Raw genomic sequence first — 27,336 nt, forward strand, 5'->3', positions numbered from 1 at the left:
GATTTATCTCATGTGGACCAATTGACATTCATATTCCGTTTTGTTAGCAAAGAGGGCAGTGTTGTTGAACGCTTTGTGGGTTTTGAGCCCATTACTAGCCATACAGGTGAAAGTTTGGCTAACTGTGTCATGTCTGTGTTGGAAAATCTAGGGTTAGAGCTGTCAAATTGCAGGGGGCAGGCTTATGATAATGCCAGCAACATGTCAGGGAGGTATAATGGGTTGCAGGCTCACTTAAAGAAAAGCAACCCATTAATACACTATATTCCATGTGCAGCTCACTCTTTGAATTTGGTGGGAGTCAACAGCATTGACAGATGTGGAAATGAAGTCTCTAAGTATTTTGACTTGATTCAGTCTATTTACAACTTCACAACTGCATCCACACACCGATGGGACAGGGTATTTGGCAATTCCAACATAGATCTCACACTTAAAGCTTTATCCAACACGCGTTGGAGTTGCCGTGCAGAATCTACCAAAGCACTGTGGCAGAACTACAGTAAAATAAGAGCAGCACTACAGGGTATTTCCACTGATGACACAGAGAAACGAGACACACAAACTGAAGCTGACAGTCTAGTGCGGAAGCTGGATTCACTTGAGATGGCCTTCATGGCAGGCTTTTGGGACACTGTTCTGTCCATATTTCAGGCCACAAGTCTGCAACTTCAAAAAGCAGACATGGACCTTGGTACAGCAGTTAGATTGCTGGAATCTCTGCGCACCTTTGTTCTCTCCCAAAGAGATCTATTTGATCATTTTGAGCAGAAAGCCTTAAACATGTTGGGTGGCACCCCATCTTACAGGGCTGAACGGACGAAGAAACGTAAAAAGTTTGCTGATGAATCAGCATCCCCAGATGTTGTGCTTGAGGGAAGGCAACTGTTTCAAATAGAGACATTTATTGCCTCTATTGATCAACTGAGTTCAAGCCTTAATCACCGTCTGGAGGCCTACAAACATCTGAACAATTTGTTCAGTGTCCTTTTCTCTTTGGATACAGAGTCCAATGCTTCAGTCCTTCACAAGGCCAAGATTCTCACTGAATCATACTCATCTGACCTCAATGAAAGTCTTGGACAGGAGCTTATACAGTTCAAATCTTTTATACAGCTCAACAACACTGATGAGGAGAGGACCCCTTCAGGACTGCTCAAAACAATAATACATTTTGGACTACAGCCTACGTTTCCTAATACATACATTGCACTACAGATTTTTCTCACTCTACCGGTCAGTAACTGTGAGGGAGAACGCTCATTCTCTCTTTTGTCAAGAGTCAAAAATGAGCTGCGCACAAGAATGACTCAGAAAAGATTAAATGCGTTATCTCTAATGGCAATTGAGAGTGAGCTGACAAGAGAGTTGGACTTCAATGATGTGGTGGATGATTTTGCGAAATTGAAAGCACGAAAGAAACCCCTTGCTTAAAGTTGCACTGTGTAAGATTTTTAGGTTGTTATTTCCAGAATTCACCCATTCACTAATGTTAGGCTACCTGTTTTCATGAATACTTACCACCACCATAAAATTCTAAGTATCCATTATGACTGGGAGAATTGCACTTTCGCCATTTCTGGGAACTGTCTGTCACCTGGATTCTGAAGATAGGATTGACTTTAGGCAGAAGCTTGGTGCTTTCTCTGGCAAACTGAACCTCAAGCTTCATTCTCTGCAGCTTTGCATTCTTGTTCAGACTTTCATCGACAAGGAACTTTTCAACTTCCCCACTATCGTGAAGGGGCCACCAAAAGATTTCAGTGTGTCCAGCATGTCTAGTCTCTTCTTCTCCTGTCTTTGAGCCATCTCTTGTTTCTCGTCAGCCCAACTCTCGAATTTTGCCTTCATGAGTTTACTCCAGTTGAGTTCAACCTCTCTTTTTGCTTGTGCTGCTGCCTTGAAACCTCTGAAGCTCCAGGCTCTTCTGTAAAATTATTGACCTATTGACTGCGTTCAGTGTGCCCAACTTCTTCAGTCTGTAGTCCACCTTGCCACATTGTCTCTCCATCCCAATGTTGTGCACAGGGGTGCCATCAATGTTACTAGCCTGTTCACTGACAGGGTCCATTGGGAAGGTCTCCTCATCCATCCCATAGTCCATCCTCTGCCTGGCCAGGACAGTCTTCAGATGGGGCAGCATGAGATCTGTCAGCTGCTTCACTTCATCCAAGTATTCGGCAGCCACGTCTGACACTGAGTTCAGGACATGTCCAGTGCCTGTCCAGCCACTATAGCATTCTTGCTGTCTACATCCAGATCCACCATGAAACTCTGTAGCACTTGCTCCATCTTCATATCGGCCTCCGCCAACCGCATCACTTTATTCATGGCACTGCTGAAGCCCAGTGTAGTGTGGGTGCCACAAAAGATCTGCCCTGCTGGTTTTTCCAAGTTGTTCATCTCTGCCAACAGCTTTGAAAAGCCTTTGTTGTGCTCTGTGCTGTCAGTCATATGTGCATCTACAAGTTTATAAACATCCTCCACATTGACTCCTCTGACCGACGCCAGTATTTCGAACCCCATATCCACTTGCATTTCTATGTCCTCAGTGGTCTCTGGGTGAATGGGTAAGACAGGCAGAGGAAATGGGCTATCTTGACCTGCATGCAGCCCTTGTACCATGAACTGGCCTACACCTTTCTTTGTGGTGCTCTCCGATGCATGTGTTATCATTTTACCTTTCTCCTTCTCCTCCTCAAGCTTTCCCACAAAATAGATACAGACTTTGAGCCTCAATTTGCTGCACAGCTGCCGTTATGCCAAAGTGTTTTCCTAAGATATTATTTTATTTTTAATGATAGAAGGGAGGAAAAGGGGGCAAAAATCATGTCCAATTTAGTTTTTTGGGTGGGGTGGGGGGTTTATTTCATGATAGGTACCAACTTCCAATACATAATATCTCTCAAATGACCCAATGCACCATCACTGAAGTGGGCGTAATCATTTTCCAAAATGTTTATTTTTAGGCCATTTATCCCCTCCCCCTACCTGTGTCTGTGTGAAACCTGTGCTTGTCTGTGTGGTATACCTAATAGTGTGTGTGCAGTATGTGCACTCTTCTGTACAGTACAGTGTGCATGTCTGTTCACAGTATACAGTATTTCTTGCATAGTGCGTGCGTGTGTGTGCGCGTGCACGCGCGGGGTTGAGGGGCCAAGACCATGTCAGGCCCAGGGGGCCAAAATTTCTTAATCCGCCCCTGTATATATATATATATATATATGTAAGAAATACTTGACTTGGTGAATTCTAGCTGTAAATATACTCCTCCCCTCTTAACCACGCCCCAACCACGCCCCCGCCCCGTTTTAACAAAAGCTGGGAATGTGTAAGGAAGATAACATTTGTCTACAAAAAACAAACTGGAATAATATTCTATTAGGAAGAATTGAGAGGGAATGTGTCACGGCAGGGAAGCACGGTGGCAGAAGGGTTAGTGTCACGTGGTTGTTCTTCTATTGCGAGAGACGGCTCCGGACGACAGCGTGAAGGTAGGCTAGGATTTATTAACATAAATCACGCACTACCACAAACATAAACAATACAACAAAAAAAAGGCAAGCGTGCCTAAAACACAAATGAAGCTAATCTTTAGCAGAAGCAAGGGCATGGACAGGGAAACTTACTTGGTCAGAGGAAGACATAAACCGGTGTGACATAAAGACAACGAAGGCAGAACGAGTGACTGGCAAAGGCAACTTAAATAATGCCTCTGATTAGCGCTCGGGAAGCAGGTGAGCGGTCGAGCACTAATCAGAGACAGGTGAACACAATGAGTGACCATGACAACCAAAACAAAACAAGGAAGTGAACAACCAGGAACTAAAAAGCGTCCAAAAAACAAACATAACTAAACTAAATATGATCCGGACCACGGATCATGACAGGTTAGTGCGTCTGCCTCACAATACGAAGGTCTTGAGTAGTCGTGAGTTCAATCCCGGCCTCTGGATCTTTCTGTGTGGAGTTTGCATGTTCTCCCCGTGACTGCGTGGGTTCCCTCCGGGTACTCCGGCTTTCTCCCACCTCCAAAGACATGCACCTGGGGATAGGTTGATTGGTAACACTAAAATTGATCCTAGTGTGTGAATGTGAGTGTGAATGTTGTCTGTCTATCTGTGTTGGCCCTGGGATGAGGTGGCGACTTGTCCAGGGTGTACCCCGCCTTCCGCCCGATTGTAGCTGAGATAGGCTCCCCGCGACCCCGAAGGGAATAAGCGGTAGAAAATGGATGGATGGATGTGTCACGGCACGGGCTCAAACCCGCTTTTCTCCGGCAGCTGGGTCTGCCAGAACCTCTGTTGGCAGCGCACCGAGACGCGCCCCTGCTCGCACTGGCCGCATCACACAGATCAGCAATCAATACACCTGGGACTGATGAGGGCGAGCTCTATGTATAAACCAGTGGACCCAAGGATCCTCGCCGGAACATAACCATTTGTTACCGTAGTAAGCACCCCTTGTCTGGCTTCTACCCTGCGTAGTCGCTCTCCCCCTGTGACTTCCTTGTTTCCGTGTCTGATGTCCGCGTTGACCTCCCGCAGTGGTTTCCCGAGTTCTCCTGCGATCCCCTGTTGTTCCCCTCTGGATTATGGACTGCCTCCCTTCATCCTCGACCTTCGCTTGGACACGGACCGCTTGACGCCTCTCTCAGCCCCACGGACCTCCCGCTTGTCTCAAGGACCTTCTTCTGCTTAGCCCCTTTGGACTTCTTTGCTTCCTCATCCAACAAATAGGTAATACTCAACACCTAATCATTCATACACAGTCTCCCACCATACACCCCTTTTGGATTAGTCACACTCCATTCTCTTGTTTAGTGTATATATATATATATATATATATATATATATATATATATATATAGTATTGTGTATTATTATTTATATATATTGTACATACAGTTAGGTCCATAAATATTTGGACATTGACACAATTTTCAGTATTCCAGCACTGTACAACACCACAATGGATTTGAAATGAAACAATCAAGATCTGCTTTAAGTGCAGACTTTGAGCTTTAATTTGAGAGTATTTACATCCAAATCAGGTGAACGGTGTAGGAATTACAACCCATTTTATAAGTGCCTTCCACTTTTTAAGGGACCAAAAGTAATTGGACAAACTAATATAATCATAAATAAAATTGTCATTTTTTAATACTTTGTTGCAAATCCTTTGCAGTCAATGACAGCCTGAAGTGTGGAACACATAGACATCACCAGACGCAGGGTTTGGTCCCTGGTGATGCTTTGCCAGGCCTCTGCTGCAGCTGTCTTCACTTCCTGCTTGTTCTTTGGGCATTTTCCCTTCAGTTTTGTCTTCAGCAAGGGAAATTCCTGCTCAATCGGATTCAGGTCAGGTGATTGACTTGGCCATTGCAGGACATTCCACTTCTTTGCCTTAAAAAACTATTTGGTTGCTTTCATAGACACATAGACATCACCAGACGCAGGGTTTGGTCCCTGGTGATGCTTTGCCAGGCCTCTGCTGCAGCTGTCTTCACTTCCTGCTTGTTCTTTGGGCATTTTCCCTTCAGTTTTGTCTTCAGCAAGGGAAATTCATGCTCAATCGGATTCAGGTCAGGTGATTGACTTGGCCATTGCAGGACATTCCACTTCTTTGCCTTAAAAAACTATTTGGTTGCTTTCGCAGTATGCTTGGGGTCATTGTCCATCTGCATTGTGAAGCGCCGTCCAATGACTTTTGAAGCATTTGGCTGAATATGAGCAGATAATATTGCCCCAAACACTTCAGAATTCATTCTGCTGCTTTTGTCAGCTGTCACGTCATCAATAAATATAAGAGATCAAGATCCACTGGCAGCCATGCATGCCACTACCACCACCAGGCTTCACTGATGAGGTGGTATGCTTTGGATCTTGAGCAGTTCCTTCCCTCCTCCATACTCTTCTCTTTCCATCATTCTGCTACAAGTTGATCTTGGTCTCATCTGTCCATAAGATGTTGTTCCAGAACTGCACAGGCTCTTTTAGATGTTTCTTGGCAAACTCTAATCTGGCCTTCCTGTTTTTGAGGCTCACCGATGGTTTACACCTTGTGATGAACCCTCTGTATTTCCTCTGGCGAAGTCTTCTCTTAATTGTTGACTTGGACACAGATACACGTACCTCCTGGAGACTTTTCTTCATCTGGCCAACTGTTGTGAAGGGCTTTTTCTTGACAAGGGAAAGGATTTTTCTGTCATCCACCACACTTGTTTTCCGTGGTCTTCCAGGTCTTTTGGTGTTGCTGAGCTCACCAGTGTGTTCTCTCTTTTAAAGAATGTACCAAACAGTTGATTTGGCCACACCTAATGTTTTTGCTATCTATCTGATGGCTGTGTTTTGATTTTTCAGCCTAATGATGGCTTGCTTCACTGATAGTGACAGCTCTTTGGACATCATATTAAGAGATGACCTCCCCAGATTCCAAATGAATATACCACACTTGAAATGCCATCTAGGCCTTTTATCTGCTCTTTGTAAATGAAATAAATGAAAAAAAAACAAGGGAATAACACAAACGTGGCCATGGAACAGCTGAGTAGCCAATTGTCCAATTACTTTTGGTCCCTTAAAAAGTGGAAGGCACATATAAAATGTGTTGTAATTCCTACACCGTTCACCTGATTTGGATGTAAATACCCTCAAATTAAAGCTCAAAGTCTGCACTTAAAGCACATCTTGATTGTTTCATTTCAAATCCATTGTGGTGTTGTACAGAGCTGGAATACTGAAAATTGTGTCAATGTCCAAATATTTATGGACCTAACTGTATATATAGGGCAGCATGGTGGAAGAGGGGTTAGTGCGTCTGCCTCACAATACGAAGGTCCTGAGTAGTCGTGAGTTCAATCCCAGCCTCGGGATCTTTCTGTGTGGAGTTTGCATGTTCTCCCCGTGACTGCGTGGGTTCCCTCCGGGTATTCCGGCTTCCTCCCACCTCCAAAGACATGCACCTGGGGATAGGTTGATTGGCAACACTAAAATTGGCCCTAGTGTGTGAATGTGAGTGTGAATGTTGTCTGTCTATCTGTGTTGGCCCTGCGATGAGGTGGCGACTTGTCCAGGGTGTACCCCGCCTTCCGCCCGATTGTAGCTGAGATAGGCTCCAGCGCCCCCCGCGACCCCGAAGGGAATAAGCGGTAGAAAATGGATGGATGGAGGGTACATATATATAATAAAACATAGAGCAACATTACCCCCTTGTGGAATTGTGCCGTCACTACTCCCCCTGTATACATAACAGAATGGCTGGGGAAATTATCTGTTAATATTGGGGAATAATAACACAAAAGGATTTGCAAAATTAATGAAAAGAGGAGTGGGCCAAAATGTGAATGAATCTTTACGGGACGGGAAAGGGAGGGTCATCTGGATTAATTTTGAACACATTGGGAAAAGTTTTCAACCCCTAAACATTTATGCACCAAATGAAGAAAACAGCACCTCCAAGTCCGAGTCCATGGTTCTCGCCCGCAAAAGGGTGGAGTGCCATCTCCGGGTTGGAGAGGAGACCCTGCCCAAGTGGAGGAGTTCAAGTACCTCGGAGTCTTGTTCACGAGTGAGGGAAGAGTGGATCGTGAGATCGACAGGCGGATCGGTGCGGCGTCTTCAGTAATGCGGACGCTGTATCGATCCGTTGTGGTGAAGAAGGAGCTGAGCCGGAAGGCAAAGCTCTCAATTTACCGGTCGATCTACGTTCCCATCCTCACCTATGGTCATGAGCTTTGGGTTATGACCGAAAGGACAGGATCACGGGTACAAGCGGCCGAAATGAGTTTCCTCCGCCGGGTGGCGGGGCTCTCCCTTAGAGATAGGGTGAGAAGCTCTGTCATCCGGGGGGAGCTCAAAGTAAAGCCGCTGCTCCTCCACATCGAGAGGAGCCAGATGAGGTGGTTCGGGCATCTGGTCAGGATGCCACCCGATCGCCTCCCTCGAGACGTGTTTAAGGCACGTCCGACCGGTAGGAGGCCACGGGGAAGACCCAGGACACATTGGGAAGACTATGTCTCCCGGCTGGCCTGGGAACGCCTCGAGATCCCCCAGGAAGAGCTGGACGAAGTGGCTGGGGAGAGGGAAGTCTGGGCTTCCCTGCTTAGGCTGCTGCCCCCGCGACCTGACCTCGGATAAGCGGAAGAAGATGGATGGATGGATGGATGGATGGATGGATGGATGAAGAAAAAGAAGGAAAAAAAAATTCAGCGAACGAGAAAAAAAATGTCCGTGTGAACTGTGTAATAGTTGGGGATTTCAATGTGTGTGGCCTGAAATTGGATATATGCACGGGAATGGTGTTTAAAGATGATGTTTCAAGAAATGTGCTAAAACAAGGTATGCAAAGAAAAGGCATGATAGATGTCTGGAGAGAAAGACACTCAACAGGTAGAAAAGCGCTATACAAGTACAACCCATTTATCATTTATTTATTTTAACAGGGAAGGCATCAGAGGTGTGGACTCGAGTCACATGACTTGGACTCGAGTCAGACTGGAGTCATGAATTTGATGACTTTAGACTCGACTTGACAAAATGTAAAAAGACTTGCAACTCGACTTAGACTTTAACATCAATGACTTGTGACTTCACTTGGACTTGAGCCTTTTGAATTGACATGACTTGACATGACTTGCTACTTTCCCCAAAACCCAAAGATGAAAAAGTTATTCGGGAGCGCCCCGTATTTTTCATTGTGTACTTGTCTATCAGCGTTGCGTGTGTCAGCTGGTGTGGTCTCAGTACAACAGCCAATCAAATTAGATCTACTTTGTTTTCATCACACAGCATTCATCCAATCAAATTGCAGGACAACCAAGGAAGAAGACATGTCCAAACCACACGCCAGTGAACAAAAAATGATACCTAAAATAATTTTGTTTGGGTATAAAAATTACGAGGTGGTCAACACAAAACGGTTTGCAGTATGCAACACATGCGGTTCGAAAATGACTGATGGAGAGGCAACAACTTCCAACTTCGTCCGGCATTTGAAGTTGCACAAAGAACGGTAAGTTTTGAATGAAAGATAACGTTTATTGGCTAAGTAACGTGACTTTTATTTGCTGTGTAGTTAAATCAGTGAGGCTGTAAACTCACTGCTAACGTTATAACGTTATTGCAAACACGGGAATCTGTTGCAGTTCACTACCTTATTCATACTTTTTGTTCAGTGATTTTTTTTAAGCAGAGATAGATAGATAGGTTGGCGCGAGGTTGTTTAGACATTTAAAAACAAATAAAAGGAGTTTAAAATGTATTCGGTAACGCACAGGGAACCAGTGAAGGGACGCTAAAATAGGGGTGATGTGCTCACGTCTGCGGGTCTGTGTTAGCAGACGAGCAGCAGAGTTCTGCACGAGCTGCAGGCGGGCGAGGGAGGCCTGGCTAATGCCAACATACAGGGCATTACAATAATCAAGACGAGTCGAGATAAAAGCGTGGATTAATTTGTCAAGATCATGTCTTGATAGAAACTGTTTCACTTTCGCTATTTGGCGTAATTGATAAAAGCTTTTTTGAACGACGCTGCTGATTTGTTTTTCGAATTTAAAATCTGAGTCAAACTTTACCCCCAGGTTTGTGACAGAGTCGCTGAGATACGGGGTCAGAGTGCCGAGGTCAACGTTGGGGGAGGGAGAGCGACTTGGACCGAACAACATAACTTCTGTTTTATCTTCATTTAGGCTCAGGAAGTTAGCTGAAAGCCAGACTTTGATGTCGTGCAGGCAGTCAATAAGACGTTGAACCGTGTTATTTTGTGCCATGGGAAAATAAATCTGGCAATCATCGGCATAAAAATGAAATGCAATACTGTACTTCCTAAAAATAGAACCAAGGGGGAGAAGGTAAAGCGCAAATAAAATTGGGGCAAGGATTGAGCCCTGGGGGACCCCATGTGGTAAAGGAGCTGTGGACGACATAAAACTGTCTACTTTTACACAAAAACTCCTGTCGGTTAGGTACGACCGGAACCAGTTGAGGGCGGCGCCCTTAATGCCCACACAGTTCTCAAGACGAGTGATTAAGGTGGCGTGGTCGACGGTGTCGAACGCAGCAGACAGAAAATTGGGCTGTCTGCACTCTCAAAGTGCATGTTGTTGCCAAATGTATTTCATATGCTGTAAACTTAGTTCATAGTTGTTAGTTTCCTTTAATGCCAAACAAACACATACCAATCGTTGGTTAGAAGGCGATCGGCGAATTCGTCCTCGCTTTCTCCCGTGTCGCTGGCTGTCGTGTCGTTTTCGTCGGTTTCGCTTGCATACGGTTCAAACCGAAATGGCTCAATAGCTTCAGTTTCTTCTTCAATTTCGTTTTCGCTACCTGCCTCCACACTACAACCATCCGTTTCAATACATGCGTAATCTGTTCAATCGCTTAAGCCGCTGAAATCCGAGTCTGAATCCGAGCTAATGTCGCTATAGCTTGCTGTTCTCTCCGCCATGTTTGTTTGTTGGCTTCACTATGTGACGTCACAGGAAAATGGACGGGTGTTTATAACGATAATTAAAATCAGGCACTTTGAAGCTTTTTTTAGGGATATTGCTTGATGGGTAAAATTTTGAAAAAAACTTTGAAAAATATAATAAGCCACTGGGAACTGATTTTTAATGGTTTTAACCCTTCTGAAGTTGTGATAATGTTCCCCTTTAAACAGTAGATGTTGGGTTCAAATCCCATCAGTGTCTCGATGTTTTTTCCATAACACTTTCTCCGTCTGTTTTCAAACCACATGAATGCAAGCCTAAATTATATTCCTTTTAAAAAACTTCCCAAAGGATCTACAGAGTTTGATGTTTACTACAATGTTTTGTTAAAAAAATAAAAATGTAAATGTGGACACAACCAGGACTAAGAAACAAAGACTACTTCAGATGGGTTGCAAATTACTTTGTTACAAGCAGTTTGTCTGGATGTTCATTAGAGTAAGGAACTTCAAGTTTCTGTCAGAAGTGGGATTCGAACCAACGCCTCGTTAGAGACTGCAACCTGAATGTAGCGCCTTTGACCGCTCGGCCATCCTGACCTGAGATTGCAGGTTTATAAATGGTATTGCAACACGATGCTGTTTTTTCCCCAAACTCGTTCATTTAAATGTTATGTCTTTGTGAAATACTGGAGTCCCAGTTGAAAGCACAGGCTTTTGTAGCAACACCGGACAGGATTATAGATAAAAATGAATTAACCAAGGTTTTGTTGTTGCAGCAATTAAACTGTGGTTGTTTGAGAGGTGAAATGTACGCTTACAGTTGTCCAAGTATTTTTGGCGATCCCTCGGAGCAGTAGGGTTTATCCTCCAGTTTCTACGCCAAGGCGCTTCAGTGTGAGTATTCTCGACTCGCCTGCTATGTGGGAGACTCGGGTCCGATTTCCTGATGGGGAGTGGCTTTTTAAGCGACACAATTGCAAGGAACCCGGCAGTTGTGTTGTTGAACCTTGTGAGCTAAACACAGATTATCTCTCTCAGTGCTGGAATTTGTAAATCAGCTCTACATGAGGTGTGGGCTTTTTTGTGGTAGGATGCGTAAGAAGCTTTTCAGAAAGGCAAAGAAATTGTTAAAGTCAATGATTTAAACTGAGGTAAAGGAAGTATTTGATAATGCGAAATAGAAAAAGGTCAAATTTGAACCTGCAATTCCTGACGATTTTGAACCCGCAATTCCTGGCGATTTTGTACCCATTATGTCATTTTAAGTCCACAGTGAAGGACCAGCAGCGTTTACATGCCTGTCAGAGTATCAAAGAACCCAGGAGTCATGATGTTGAACTTCTAAAGACAGCAGAGTGACGCAGCAGAAGCATTCTGTACCTGTAACCCAGCGGTCGATGGGTCGAAACCATCCTCTGCTATAGTTTAGGTTTCAGGTGAATCTTTGACTGATTCCAAGTTTGAATGGAAGTCCAACACCCATTTAGATTACAGATGTCTTCTCTAACTTTTTGGGAATTACACCTATGATTCCTGCTTAGCTGAGAGGTTAAACGTCTTGTAAGCCAATCTGAACAGTACGGTTGCAATCCGTTCAACGCCCTGAGAATACAGTGACTTGAACGAATGAGACATTTCACAGGTTTGTGTGTGACATTTTCATGGAACCCCACATTCATGTTGATGAAAGCTGAGGTCTGCCTACATAAGAACCGTCTAAATTTGGTGCCGTGTGTGCTCAGCTGTACACGAGGAACTCAAGTATGTTGCAAACTACTTCATGACGAAACAAAGGACTTTGCTAATATTTATTTCCCTGCTTATTTATAGAGGTAAAAAGGAAAGCAAGAAAACCTTGTTTCCACCCTGTTTCGAACAGGGGACCTTTCGCATGTTAGGCGAATGTGATAACCACTACACCATGGAAACTGCTCGAAGTCACAGACCTTTGTCAAGACTCACAAGGTGATTTTCAGCCGATAGAAAACATGGTGCTTGCCGGTCTTATTGCTGTTATTAATTGCACTGCATCTCTTGCCTTTTGTGGATGTTGTTGTATCTCTTGTGCACTTAGAATGTGTACCACTTTGTAGCATGTTTTGTCTGTCGGAGCCCACATTTCAAACGCTCTTTCTCGTAATTGCGCTCAGACTATGGTGGGTCAGTGGTAGAATTCTTGCCTGCCACGCAATCTGTTGCTTCTATAACATTTTAACTCATATTGATAAGGGACAAAAGCAATGTTCGTGACAACCGCAAGACAAAGGCATTAAACCCAACAGGTATATTGGACTCACCTAAGGCTGAAGTTATTCACATAGATCGCAGTGAACTTCCAGTTATGCCAGAAGCTCCTTGTCCCATCCAAAGACAATGACATCGGGCCATCCAAACATGATAGTTCATAATTTTTTGGGGAGAAATTAAACTGCCAAGCCAGGCGGTCTCTGTGGCGCAATCGGTCAGCGCGTTCGGCTGTTAACTGAGAGGATGGTGGTTCAAGCCCACCCAGAGACGACTTTTTGACACAAGCATGGGGGTTCAAGGGTTTTCTTGTACAGCCCATGTCCTTCTCTTACTTTTTGCAAAAGCGTTTCTAGTTAAAACATGTGCCATGTTTGCAACATAACCTTCAAGCCATGCTTGATTAAACTAATGTAAATTTCTGATGATCAATGCTATTGCCTCAAATTGGCTATCATTAATTGAGTATAGGGTTAAAGGCATCGAGTTGAAATACAATTACCTTCCAGGTTCTGTAGCTGTCAGTTAATGTGCATGTTTGTTAAACAGTAGATGTAGGGTTCAAATCCCATCAGTGTCTTGATGTTTTTTCCATAACACTTTCTCCGTCTGTTTTCAAACCACGTGAATGCAAGCCTTTTTTTAAAATTCCCAATGGATCTACAGAGTTTGATGTTTACTACAATGTTTTGTTAAAAAAAATAAAAATGTAAATGTGGACACAACCAGGACTAAGCTAGCTTGTCTGGATATTCATTAGAGTAAGGATCTTCAAGATTCTGTCAGAAGTGGGATTCGAACCCACGCCTCGTTAGAGACTGCAACCTGAACGCAGCGCCTTTGACCGCTCGGCCATCCTGACCTGAGATTGCTGGTTTATAAATGGTATTGCAAAACGATGCTGTTTTTTCCCCAAACTCCTTAATTTAAATGTTATGTCTTTGTGAAATACTGGAGTCCCAGTTGAAAGCACAGGCTTTTGTAGCAACACCGGACAGGATTATAGATAAAAAAGAATTAACCAAGGTTTTGTTGTTGCAGCAATTAAACTGTGGTTGTTTGAGAGGTGAAATGTACGCTTACAGTTGTCCAAGTATTTTTGGCGATCCCTCGGAGCAGTAGGGTTTATCCTCCAGTTTCTACGCCAAGGCGCTTCAGTGTGAGTATTCTCGACTCGCCTGCTATGTGGGAGACTCGGGTCCGATTTCCTGATGGGGAGTGGCTTTTTAAGCGACACAATTGCAAGGAACCCGGCAGTTGTGTTGTTGAACCTTGTGAGCTGACCACAGATTATCTCTCTTAGTGCTGGAATTTGTAAATCAGCTCTACATGAGGTGTGGGCTTTTTTGTGGTAGGATGCGTAAGAAGCTTTTCAGAAAGGCAAATAAATTGTTAAAGTCAATGATTTAAACTGAGGTAAAGGAAGTATTTGATAATGCGAAATAGAAAAAGGTCAAATTTGAACCTGCAATTCCTGACGATTTTGAACCCGCAATTCCTGACGATTTTGTACCCGCAATTGCTGACGATTTTGTACCCATTATGTCATTTTAAGTCCACAGTGAAGGACAGCAGCGTTTACATGCCTGTCAGCGTATCAAAGAACCCAGGAGTCATGATGTTGAAGTTTTAAAGACAGCAGAGTGGCGCAGCAGAAGCGTGCTGTGCCCGTAACCCAGCGGTCAATGGGTCGAAACCATCCTCTGCTATAATTTAGGTTTCAGGTGAAACTTTGACTGATTCCACGTTTGAATGGAAGTCCAACACCCATTCAGACTACAGCTGTCTTCTCTAACTCTTTGGGAATTACACCTATGATTCCTGCTTAGCTGAGAGGTTAAACGTCTTGTAAACCAATCTGAACAGTACGGTTGCAATCCGTTCAACGCCCTGAGAATACAGTGATGGCGATGATGCGTCAGTAATGCTGTAGTCTCGCGAGAGAGAGCGTACGTGACGCGGGAAAAAAAATAGAATCAAGTGGCACACGCAGCTGCCAAACAATTCTGATTCATTCAGAAAATAAAGCAAATAAAACTTAAATATCAAAATCTGGAGGCACTTGAAGGCTACATCGAAGAGTGCTACGATCGTCTCGTCATGGGGAAACCATCTAAGACGCCAACGTCTAAAAGAAGCCGCCCGGAGGACTCACCTGGCCATGTGTCACCACCGGGCACAAACTTCACCGACATCCTGGATTCCATCGACAAAAGGCTGACTTGTTTGGATGGCCGCCTCGCACTTGTCGAGGTTCTCCACAAGGAATTCCAAGCCATCCGAGAGAGTTTGGAATTCGGACAACAGCAGGTCATTTCTCTCGCCAAGGAGAACGCCGCTCTTCGTGAGTCCGTAAAATCCCTCACCGACGGAGTGACGCAACTCACTCGAGAAAACAGGAGCATGAAGGAGACGATGTTGGACCTCCAGGCGAGAAGCATGAGGGACAATCTGGTCTTCGCGGGAATACCGGAAAAGACCGAGGAAGATCCAGAGGAAACCATCAAGTCCTTCATGGAACACCAGCTCAAGCTTCCAGCGGACACCATCAGGAACATCACCTTCCATCGCGTCCACCGGCTTGGAGCCAAAAAGCCGGAGAACAGGAGGCCGAGACCCATCGTGGCCAAATTCGAACACTTCAAGCAGAAGGAGCGGGTGAGGAACCAGGGCCGAGAGCTGAAAGGATCCAACTTCAGCATCAACGACCAGTTTCCAAAGGAAATTCTCGACAGGCGCCGCCATCTGTTCCCGCTTCGCAAGAAGTTTATCACCGAAGGATGCCGTGCAGTCATCGCGGTGGATAAACTTTTCATCAACGGCCAACTTTACCGTGATCCAGAAGCCACGCCGTGGCTGTATTATTAGCGTCTGAAACACGGTAAATGTTGTATTTTTTGTTTGTTTTGTTATTCCATTATGCTTCAATCCCTCTCTTTTTTTCCCCCCCCTCTTGCTCACAATACACCTGTGCGTCACATAGCGCTCACGTAAACACCATACGCTCTCTCTCTCTCTCTCTTTCTTTCGGTAAACCAACATGTTTACTATTTTACTTTCTTGTTTTCCTTTTTATGTCACTTATTTCACTACCTGTTTAATCCACCACTTTCTTCTTTTCTTTTTATGTTATGCTTTTTGTTTTGTTTTTCTCTTTCTATTTCTCCACCTGTTGTGTGTCCCCTTGTTGTCATCAGCATTTACACTCACAGCTAATACATGCACAACTATACACACTCTGCACACCTACATATATGCATGATAGGTTTACATTTAGATACAGACATGCATTATTTACACATAAAGTACACACATACATCCACACACTTAGTTACAGTCTAGTTTAGTATGTCCACTATACAGTTTGTCACTTGGAATGTGCGTGGTGTCGGGTCAAAGGAAAAAAATATAAAAATTCTTAATCATTTGAAGAGCATGCAAGCAGACATTGCTTTACTACAAGAGACTCACCTCTCCAAGTCCGATACCTCAAAACTGCATTCATCGCAATACCCACACACATACCTTGCTAGTTACAACTCCAAACAGAGAGGCGTAGCCATTCTCATAAGTAGAAAGGTCAACTTTACAGTCCATAACTCCATTACTGACATAGAGGGAAGATACATCATTCTTAATATTTCTGTTGACGGGAGAAACTTATGTATCGCCAACATTTATGGTCCAAATGTTGATGACCCCTCCTTTTTTCACACTTTCTTCTCTTCACTTTCTCCTCACTCAAACCACTGCTTGATTCTAGGAGGGGACCTCAACTTAGTATTTAATCCAAATATAGATCGGTCCAGAGTGACTGGGAGTCACCGTGAGTCTCAGTCAGTGGTAATACTTAAGCAATATATGAAGGATTATGGTCTTTGCGATGCCTGGCGTTCTTATCACCGCACTCTTAGGGAATACACTTATTTTTCTCCAGTTCACCACTCATTCTCTCGCATTGATTACTTTTTAACTAGTAGCTCAATTTTATCTGACATCTCAAACATTCACATCCATCCTATCATCATCAGTGACCATGCACCTGTCTCACTTTCCCTCACCAACAAAACTATCACTGCACCTATCAAACAATGGAGACTTAATATATCCTTACTAAAGGACCCAGACTTCCTAAACTATTTTGAGAAAGAATGGACAGATTTTTTAGATTTTAATGATCAACCAGAAATCACGGCCTGCGTTCTCTGGGAGACGGCAAAAGTAGTTATGCGAGGAAAAATTATTTCTTATTCATCATACAAGAAAAAAAAGGAACGTTTACTAGAGCAGGAACTTGAAAATGAAATAAAAATATTAGAATTAGCTTATGCGAATTCACAACATGATCACACTCTGAACAAACTGAGAAAACTTAAATTAGATTTAAGAGAAATAATTGATAAGAAAAGTCAATTCCTGCTCCAGAGGTTACGCTTAGAAAAATTTGAACATGACAATAAACCAAGCAAATATTTGGCTAACCAACTAAAATTAAACAAAGAAAAAAACTCTATACCATCCATCAAGGATTCAGATGGGAACATTACACACGTTCCTGAGGAAATTAACTCCATCTTTAGAGACTTTTACAGAAACTTGTATACACCCCAGATTGACCCATCTCTTTCAGACATTGAGACATTTCTCAATGGTATAGACTTACCTAAATTGAATACAAGGCAGGTATCAAATTTAGATCTTGCTATTTCTGTAGGCGAACTACACGATGCTCTTCAACAGATGCCAAACAATAAAGCACCAGGGCCTGATGGGTTCCCTGTGGAGTTCTACAAAACATTCTGGTCACTGCTAGCTCCGATATTTACGAAAATGGCTTTAGAGATTAAAGAAAACTCATTCCTTCCTCCAAATATGAACTCTGCCACGATCAGTCTCTTGCTAAAACCTGATAAAGACCCAACACTTCCATCCAGTTACCGGCCAATCTCCCTGATTAATGCTGATCTTAAAATTATCTGCAAAGTATTAGCTCAAAGATTAGAAAAAGTCACTCCATATATAGTACATCCTGATCAAACAGGTTTCATCAAAGAGAGACAATCGTCCAACAATGTTCGCCGTCTACTCAATGTGATAGACTATTCTGTTATTCATAATCTAAAAACAGCTGTTGTTTCATTAGATGCTGAAAAAGCATTTGATAGAGTGAACTGGAATTTTCTTCTAGCTACTCTACAGAAATTTGGATTTGGAGACTCATTTATAGAATGGATTAAGGTCCTATATAGTTTTCCTACAGCTTCGGTTAGAACGAACAGCCAAATATCTCCAAGGTTTAATCTTATGAGGGGCACAAGGCAAGGGTGTCCAATTTCTCCGTCACTGTTTGCTATATTTATCGAACCTCTTGCAACCGCTATTCGACAGCATGCAAATATTAAAGGCATCCATACCGCAACCGTTCATCATAAAATAAGCCTTTATGCTGATGATGTATTACTTTTCTTACAAAATCCACATTCTTCTCTTCAAGATACAATCTCACTTATCAATAAATTCAGTTCTATTTCAGATTACTCCATCAACTGGTCCAAATCTACTGTGTTACCAATTAATTTTGACTTTCAGAGCACCTCATCGATTCCACTGCATAAAGGGAACATTAAATACCTGGGAATCAATATTTCCTCCACATTGTCAGATCTGAATCGCTTGAATTACTCCCCAATCTTAAAATCGATTGAGGATGATCTGGCGCGTTGGAAAACACTGCCAATCTCACTTATGGGAAGGGTTTCTACCGTGAAAATGATGGTCTTGCCTAGGGTTAATTATCTATTTTCAATGATTCCAACCAAACCTTCTCAAATCTGGTTTAAGTCACTAGACTCACACATCAATCAGTTTCTTTGGAAGAGTAAACCAGCACGAATCAGCCTTAAAACTTTACAAAAACCCAAAGAACATGGGGGTCTAGAACTCCCAAACTTTTCCTATTATTTCCTTGCAAATAAACTACAATATATATTAAAATGGATCAATCCCACTTTATTAGATAGTTTATGGTTAGAGATTGAACAATCACTTAGCCAGGAGATCCCAATTTCTAACTTGCCCTTTATTAGCCAAATTCTCCGAAAACACAACTGCTTTAAAAGTATTAATATACGCACTACCTTAACAGCTTGGTGGGAGTTTTTGAAAATAACTGGGTCCCCGCTCACTCCATGCCAATTTACGCCTATTTGGAATAATCCTGATTTTCTTTTAAACAAGAAGCCATTGAACTTTCCAACATGGTATGATAAGGGAGTCGGATGCCTTGGGGATATCATCAATGCAAACAGTTTTATCTCTTTTAAAAGTTTAATAACACAATATGCAATCAATCCTAATAAATTTCTAGAATATATACAAATCAAATCTGTAATCAGCGCAAGATTCAACAAAACAACATGGGAAAGTAATCCTACGACCGTTAAATTCTTCAAAACATCTGCCCCCAAAGCTTTATCCAAATTATATGCTCTCTTATCAAAAATAGATAACACAATAAGTATTCCAACTTCTAAATGGCACTCAGACGTATCAACAAGCTGTGACCCAGAATTCTGGAAACAAATATGCCTCAATACTACTCGTTTGATTAAGAATCCAAATGTACGACTGATTCAGCTCAAAATACTTTACAGAATACATTACACCGGTCTAAGAATGTATAAAATGGGTTTAGCTGACTCTAACATCTGTGTACACTGCTCAGATAATAAGATAGATAATTACTTGCATTCAATGTGGTCCTGTGCTCCCGTGAGTAACTTTTGGCTTGGAGTGTGCGAGAACCTATCATTAGCGTTAGAGATTCCTATTCCCATCTGCCCCGCACTCTGCCTGTTGGGTGATCTCTCCGCAACTGATCTTGATATAAACAAAACATACCTCCTTATAAATGCGTTAGGCATCGCCAAGAAAACTATTCTCATAAATTGGAAATCAAAAAATAATTTATGTATAAACCTTTACAAAAACATTTTATTAGATTATGTAGTTATGGAAAGAATGTCTGCTGAATCAAACCAACAACTGACAGAATTCCGATCTCTTTGGGCACCGCTAATTAATTTTCTGACCTGACTCCCTTGGGGGCCGGGGCTGGGGCTCTGTCCCGGGGGTCTTGCTCCGTGGGTGGGGGGTCCTGGGTGCCGGGGGGGCCGTGTGCCGCGGGGTCGGGTGGGCCTGGGGTGTGTTTCCTGGTTCCGGCCTGGCGGGCCGATCCGTGGGTGGTCTGGTGGCTGGGGGTGGGTGGAGGTGCCTGGGCGGGTGTTGGGGTGCGGGTGGGGCTGTGGGCGGCCGCCTTGGGTTGGTTGGGGGGGCTGTCCCTCCCGTGGGTGGTTGGGCGGGGGGTTGCGCCCGTGGGGCTGGGGTCTTGCCGCTGTCGGGCGGGGGTCGGCTCGTGCCCCTCTGGCTCCGGGTGTCCGTGGGCTTCCTCCTTCCCCTGGGGCGCGGGGCGGGGTCTGCCCGGGGTCGCCCTGCGCTGCGGCTGTGCGGGCCTGCCTGGTGCCGGGTTGGGGGGACTGCTTGCCTCCCTTGTTGGGGCCCCGGCGGTGCTGCCCGACTGCCCTGCGGGAGTCCCCCTCCTGTGTTTTACTCTGCCCTTATTTTTTTATTAATTTTATTTATTTATTTTAATTTATTTTATGTGTATATATATATATATATATATATATGTATGTATGTGTATGTATGTATATGTATGTATGTATGAATGTATGTATGTATGTATGTATGTGTATGTATGTGTATATATATATATGTATGTGTGTATGTATATATATATATATATATATATTATTATTATTATTATTATTTTTATTTTTTTTTTTAATCTATTTAATATATTTAACTTATTCTGTTAAATTATATATGGGTACGCGTGTATGTGGGTGTGTGTACGTTTGTATATATGTATGGTGAAATCTGTGTGTATGTATGTAGGTACATATGTATGTGTCGCTGCCCCGGTGTGCATTGCTGATCGCGGCGCCGGGTCTGCTGAGGTGCCGTGGCATGCCGGCTGTGGGCGCAGGGCTGGGCCCTTATGGCTTTTTGCCGGATGGGATGCCTGGTGGGTGGTGGGCGGGGGGGGCCTGGACGTGCGGGAGGGGCTGCGGGGTTTGGTGGCGTTGGGCACTGTTGGCGACCAGGCCTCTTGTTTATTTTTATTTATTTTATTTTATTTAAAGGGTTTATTTTTATTTTATTTTTATTTTTTATTTTTTTTATTTCTATTTTTTTTTTTTTAATTTTGTATTTATTTATTTATTTATTTTTATTTTTTATTTTTTTTGTGTGTGTGTTGTGTATGTATGTGTTTGTGTATATGTGGGCTTATGTATATGTGTGTGGGTGTATTAAATAAATAAATAAATGATAAATGGGTTGTACTTGTATAGCGCTTTTCTACCTTCAAGGTACTCAAAGCGCTTTGACACTACTTCCACATTTACCCATTCACACACACATTCACACACTGATGGAGGGAGCTGCCATGCAAGGCGCTACCAGCACCCATCAGGAGCAAGGGTTAAGTGTCTTGCTCAGGACACAACGGACATGACGAGGTTGGTACTAGGTGGGGATTGAACCAGAGACCCTCGGGTCGCGCACGGCCACTCTTCCACTGCGCCACGCCGTCCCTATTAATGTGTATATATGTGTGGATGTGTATGTTTATATGTATATGCATGCGTGTGTATATGTGTGTATGTGTATGTATATGTATATGCATGTATGTATGTGTATATGAATGTGTAGGTGTGTGCATGGGTGTGGATGTCCGGTGGCTCAATTGGCCTGGCGGTGGATGAGTTGGGGTAGGTGGGTTGGTGGCCTCGGTGGTAGCCGGGGGTGTGCGTTGTTGTGGTTTACGGGGTCGGTCGCTTTTTTGTTTTGGTTTCGGCGGCCGCGGGTGTTTACGCTGCGGACGGGCGGTGGTGGTGATGGTTGCTGCGGTGATACCAGCGGTTGGCATCGCTGTGTTGGGTTGGAGTGGTTGGGGGACTGTGGCTGGTGTCTGTGCGCTTGTGGGGTTGTGGGGCTGGCTGGCGTTGGCTTGCCGGCTGGTTTGGGGGCTGGCGGGCGGACGGGCGGACGGGATGCATTGGCTTCTTGCCCCGTTGGGGGGCTCCTTCCCCTGGCCGGGACTCGTATGGGCACGTTGCTGTGTGGATGGCCGGGATGCGGTGTTTGCATTGGGCGTGGGGGCTGTGCGGTTTCTCTGCGTTTGGTTGCCGGTATGGGCTCTGCAGGGTTGGGTTGGGGCGGGCGGGGGCTGGCTTTGTTTGGCGGGGGGAGGGGCTCGCGTGGCGTCACGTTAAAGTGGTCTGGTGTGGGTCACGGGCTGTGGCGGGGGGTGGCGGCCTCCTGGCCGTAGTTCCTGGTTGTCGGCCGCGTGGACTGGGGGGATGTCCGGGCCCTCTACTCCTCCTACTTATAGCGCACACAGTCACACATATATAGGACTTTGGGGATTGTCCTGCGGGGAGGCATGGCGGGGGGTTGAGGATGCCTCCAATGGGGCTCCAGTCCTCCTGTCTTGTCCCCTGCTCGTCCATCCCTCAATCTTAGCTGCATATTAGACACTTAGGATTTGGGGGGCTTGGTTTGGTTGGGACCCACCATGACCTTGATGTCCCCCAATTTTAATCGCATTATTAGTTCCCACAAGCATACATATCTCACTCACGCTACAGTACACACATCAATAGGGACTGGAGGTCGGCTGTAACGGCTGACCTCCTAATTTTAACTACACAGTAGACACTCTGGGGGCCTTGTACACATGCATGGGGGGTTTGGGGTTCGGCGCACCCCTCATTGCCTCGTCGGCCGGGGGGACTGCGGTCTGGTGGCCTGCCAGGCTTTTATTCATTTATTATTGTTATATATATTTTTTTATTTTTAATGTATTTATTATTTTTATTTTTATTATTTACTTATTTTTATTTTATTTTATTTTTTAAATTTTATTTTTTATTTTATTTTATTTTTTTATTTTTTATTTTTTTAATCTTATTATTTATTTGTGTGTGGCGTCGCGCGGGTCTCACTTCCTGTTGGATGGGGTCCGTGCCCGTGTGGCCCGACCTTGCGCTGTGGGGTCTCTGTTGGTGACTTGGTGTGGTGGCGGCGCAGCCCCCGTGTCTGGTCTGGATGCTGTGTCTCGGTTGTTTGGGCGGTGGTGTGTTTGTGCGGGTTTGGGTTGGGGTGGGGGGCCTTTTGGTTGGGGGGGTTGTTGGTGTCTCTTGTTTGCGTGTTGGCGTTCGGGCTGACCGGCGGGCTGGCGCCGGCTGGTCTCCGTGGCCCTGGTGGCGTGTGGTTGCTGGTCGCAGTTTTTTTTTTGATCGCTTTGATTTGATTGGCTGGTGCTGGCTGTCTGGGGTTATTGCGGCTGCTGTTTCTGTTGCCGTTTGTTTGTGGTGTGGGCGCCCGTGGCTGCTGGGTCTGGTGCAGGGGTGTGGCTGATGTTGTGACTGATGGCAGCGCGTGCGCGTGATGGCTGTCGGGGCTGACGAACTGTGTATATGTATGTATATGTGTGTGTATGTATGTATGTTTATATATGTGTATGTGTACATATGTGTATGTATATGTATATATGTGTATGTGTGGGTATGTATACGTGTATGTGTGTATGTGTATGTATATATGTATGTATGTATGTATATTTCTGGGGGTACGCTCTGGGCCTGCCTGTCAGACGGGGGTCGACGCCTCAGGCTACTGCATCCGAACTGCGTGTCTGGAGCTCCTGGGTCCCGCTGTCCATCCCTTCCGGGTGCCCGTCTTGGTTGGGGCCTGTTGGGCCTAGTCCCTGCGTCTGTTGTGGTAGCTTGGTGCTGCAAGGTATTCCGAGGTGCTGCGAGTCGGCCAGTTGCTGGGGTAGTGACCTTGTTTGTCAGCATGTCTGTGATCTTCTTTTAATTCTTTTTTTTTTTAATTAATTCATTAATTAATTAATTAATTTATTTATTTTTTAATATATTTTATTAATATTATTTTTTAATTTTCCCCTCCCTCAGGGGGGGGGGGCTCGGCGGGGCGGTTGCTGGTTGTTCCATCTCCATCGTTGGGGTCCCTGCGGGTGGGGTGGGTGGTTCCCGTGGCCCTGTGCCTGGGTGGTCCTGCGGCGGCCGGTTTGGGTGGGGTGGCCGGGGGCTGGCCTCGCCGCGCTCTCCGGGGGTGGGGGGTTGGCTCATGGGGGCCCGGTTGCCGGTGGGGCGGGGGCGGTCTTCCCGTCCGGTTGCGGGGAGTCTCTGGGTCCCTCGGGCGGGGCGTCTCGCCTTTCTGCCCGTGTGGGGTGTGGTCTCTCGCTGGCTTGGGGTCTGGCTGTCCCCTGCTTTTCTCGTGCCCTGTCCTCTGCCGGGTGCGTCTGTCTGCGGCCTGCTGCTGGCCCTTGTGGGCGGTACGGTGGGTCGGGCTCTGGGGTTCCTGTCGCTGGCCGGCTTGGCTGCGTGGGGGCGGTGGTCCCTGGTTCCCTGGGCACCACGCCTCCTGTTTGTGGGTTGGGCTCTCGGGGGTGATGGGGCCGTGCTCTGGCTCCCACGCACTCTGGGAGTCGATTGTATTGTACATGCAAATTCACATATGCTCACATACGTACATAGGTACCTACGCTCCCACATACATACACAAATACAGTACATATTTACCTACCTAATGTTCGTACATCCACACGCACATTCAATATACAAACATACACATACACATACTGTACATATACATTCACTGTACAAACACATATACACATTCTGTACATATACATTCATTGTACAAACACATATACACATTCTGTACATATACAAGTACATATGCATACTTACACTCATGCACATAATCACGTTTCATCAAACATATATTAACGTTGTTGCCCTAGGGTAAACTGGGTGTAACACATGGCACACTGACAAAGCTTAACCTATTGTGACTATAACAATCTACAAGGTTAATGTAGGTTGCTTCTCTTTCTCCCCCTCCATTTTTCTGCATTCTTTCGTATCTCAAGTTATCATTACGTATATGTATTGTTGCATTTAAACAACTGTATTGTTGATAATAAAGGTAAATTATTGGTATTGTTCATTATCAATAGCGCTATTTCTATTGGTATTTGTATTGATCCATTTGTAGTGTAATAATGCTCATTGTTATTTCTGTATTATTTTTTATTTTTCGCTAACTGATTATTTGCTATTACTTTTACCATCATATTTGTACATGTCATATTTGCTGATGTTGCTCTATTGTTGTTGTTGTTGTTGTTTGCTGTTGTTGTTTTTGTCTCTCTGTCTAATCCCCCTCTTGTCCCCACAATTTCCCCCTCTGTCTTCTTTTTTTCTCTTTCTATCCCCTCCTGCTCCGGCCCGGCTGCACTAAATGATAATATAAATACATTTAATAAAGTCAAATACAAATAAGGCAACAAGAGAAGTATCCTACACTTCTCTTTTGTAAAGTAAATCTGAACAGCCGACATGGGCATCTACATCAACTATATGATTTGCCTGAGAAGCTGGACAGGACATAAAAAAAAAAAAAAAAAAAAAAAAAAAAAAGCGAATACAGTGACTTGAATGAATGAGAAATTTCACAGGTTTGTGTGTGACATTTTCATGGAACCCCACATTCATGATGATGAAAGCTGAGGTCTGCCTACATAAGAACCCTCTAAATTTGGTGCTGTGTGTGCTCAGCTGTACACGAGGAACTCAAGTATGTTGCAAACTACTTCATGATGAAACAAAGGACTTTGCTAATATTTATTTCCTTGCTTATTTATAGAGGTAAAAAGGAAAACAAGAAAACCTTGTTTCCACCCTGTTTCGAACAGGGGACCTTTCGCGTGTTAGGCGAATGTGATAACCACCACACCATGGAAACTGCTCGAAGTCACAGACCTTTGTCAAGACTCACAAGTTGATTTTCAGCCGATGGAAAACATGGTGCTCCCCGGTCTTATTGCTGTTATTAATTGCACTGCATCTCTTGCCTTTTGTGGATGTTGTTGTATCCCTTGTGCACTTAGAATGTGTACCACTTTGTAGCATGTTTTGTCTGTCGGAGCCCACATTTTAAACGCTCTTCCTCTTAGTTGCACTCAGACTATGGTGGGTCAGTGGTAGAATTCTTGCCTGCCACGCGGGAGACCCGGGTCTGATGCTATCTGTTGCTTCTATTACATTTGAACTCTTATTGATAAGGGACAAAAGCAATGTTCGTGACAACCGCAAGACAAAGGCATTAAACCCAAAAGGTATATTGGACTCACCAAAGGCTGAAGTTATTCACGTAGATCGCAGTGAACTTCCAGTTATGCCGGAAGCTCCTTGTCCCATCCAAAGACAATGACATCGGGTCATCCAAACATGATAGTTCATAATTTTTTTGGGAGAAATGAAACTCCCAAGCAAGGCGGTCTCTGTGGCGCAATCGGTCAGCGCGTTCGGCTGTTAACTGAGTGGATGGTGGTTCAAGCCCACCCAGAAAAGAGCTTCTGACACAAGCATGGGGGTTCAAGGGTTTTCTTGTACAGCCCATGTCCTTCTCTTACTTTTTGCAAAAGCGTTTCTAGTTAAAACATGTGCCATGTTTGCAACATAACCTTCAAGCCATGCTTGATTAAACTAATGTAAATTTCTGATGATCAATGCTATTGCCTCAAATTGGCTATCATTAATTGAGTATAGGGTTAAAGGCATCGAGTTGAAATACAACTACCTTCCAGGTGCTGTAGCTGTCAGTTAAAGTGCATGTTTGTTAAACAGTAGATGTTGGGTTCAAATCCCATCAGTGTCTCGATGTTTTTTCCATAACACTTTCTCCGTCTGTTTTCAAACCACGTGAATGCAAGCCTAAATTATATTCGTTTTTAAAAAATTCCCAAAGGATCTACAGAGTTTAATGTTCACTACAATGTTTTGTTAAAAAAAATAAAAATGTAAATGTGGACACAACCAGGACTAAGAAATAAAGACTACTTCAGATGGGTTGCAAATTACTTTGTTACAAGTAGTTTGTCTGGATATTCATTAGAGTAAGGATCTTCAAGTTTCTGTCAGAAGTGGGATTCTAACCCACGCCTCGTTAGAGACTGCAACCTGAATGCAGCGCCTTTGACTGCTCGGCCATCCTGACCTGAGATTGCATGTTTATAAATGGTATTGCAACACGATTCTGTTTTTCCCCCAAACTCGTTCATTTCAATGATTGTCTTTGTGAAATACTGGAGTCCCAGTTGAAAGCACAGGCTTTTGTAGCAACACCGGACATGATTATAGATCAAAAAGAATTAACCAAGGTTTTGTTGTTGCAGCAATTAAACTGTGGTTGTTTGAAAGGTGAAATGTACGCTTACAGTTGTCCAAGTATTTTTGGCGATCCCTCGGAGCAGTAGGGTTTATCCTCCAGTTTCTACGCCACGGCGCTTCAGTGGGAGTATTCTCGACTCGCCTGCCGTGTGGGAGACTCGGGTCCGATTTCCTGATGGGGAGTGGCTTTTTGCGCGACACAATTTCAAGGAACCGGCAGTGGTGTTGTTGAACCTTGTGAGCTGACCACAGGTTATCTCTCTTTGTGCTGGAATTTGTAAATCAGCTCTACATGAGGTGTGGGCTTTTTTGTGGTAAGATGCGTAAGAAG

The 27,336-nt window shown here is 44.3% G+C and overlaps 1 protein-coding gene and 5 non-coding genes across 6 annotated transcripts; 2 read left to right on the forward strand and 4 right to left on the reverse strand.

Annotated features, from left to right (window-relative positions):
• Positions 1-12,290: 12,290 nt before the first annotated feature.
• Positions 12,291-12,363, reverse strand: trnav-aac (transfer RNA valine (anticodon AAC)). Its single transcript has one exon. It is a non-coding gene; the product is annotated as a tRNA-Val (tRNA).
• Positions 12,364-12,877: 514 nt separating this feature from the next.
• Positions 12,878-12,951, forward strand: trnan-guu (transfer RNA asparagine (anticodon GUU)). Its single transcript has one exon. It is a non-coding gene; the product is annotated as a tRNA-Asn (tRNA).
• A 507-nt stretch (positions 12,952-13,458) lies between these two features.
• On the reverse strand, positions 13,459-13,540 carry trnal-cag (transfer RNA leucine (anticodon CAG)). The gene has a single exon. It is a non-coding gene; the product is annotated as a tRNA-Leu (tRNA).
• A 1,051-nt stretch (positions 13,541-14,591) lies between these two features.
• On the forward strand, positions 14,592-25,170 carry LOC133617306 (uncharacterized). Its single transcript, XM_061977242.2, has 2 exons — positions 14,592-15,559; positions 25,102-25,170. The coding sequence occupies exon 1, from the start codon at positions 14,779-14,781 to the stop codon at positions 15,544-15,546; it is 768 nt and encodes a 255-aa protein (XP_061833226.1). The 5' UTR covers positions 14,592-14,778; the 3' UTR covers positions 15,547-15,559; positions 25,102-25,170.
• A 335-nt stretch (positions 25,171-25,505) lies between these two features.
• trnav-aac (transfer RNA valine (anticodon AAC)) lies at positions 25,506-25,578 on the reverse strand. The gene has a single exon. It is a non-coding gene; the product is annotated as a tRNA-Val (tRNA).
• A 1,172-nt stretch (positions 25,579-26,750) lies between these two features.
• trnal-cag (transfer RNA leucine (anticodon CAG)) lies at positions 26,751-26,832 on the reverse strand. The gene has a single exon. It is a non-coding gene; the product is annotated as a tRNA-Leu (tRNA).
• Between the last annotated feature and the right edge of the window lie 504 nt (positions 26,833-27,336).

This window comes from Nerophis lumbriciformis, linkage group LG16, assembly GCF_033978685.3.
Source record: "Nerophis lumbriciformis linkage group LG16, RoL_Nlum_v2.1, whole genome shotgun sequence".
In the NCBI taxonomy this organism is placed as follows: Eukaryota; Metazoa; Chordata; class Actinopteri; order Syngnathiformes; family Syngnathidae; genus Nerophis; species Nerophis lumbriciformis.

Coding starts and splice junctions, on each gene's coding strand:
- LOC133617306 (XM_061977242.2), top strand. CDS start 14,779: ATGGGGAAACCATCTAAGACGCCAACGTCTAAAAGAAGCCGCCCGGAG.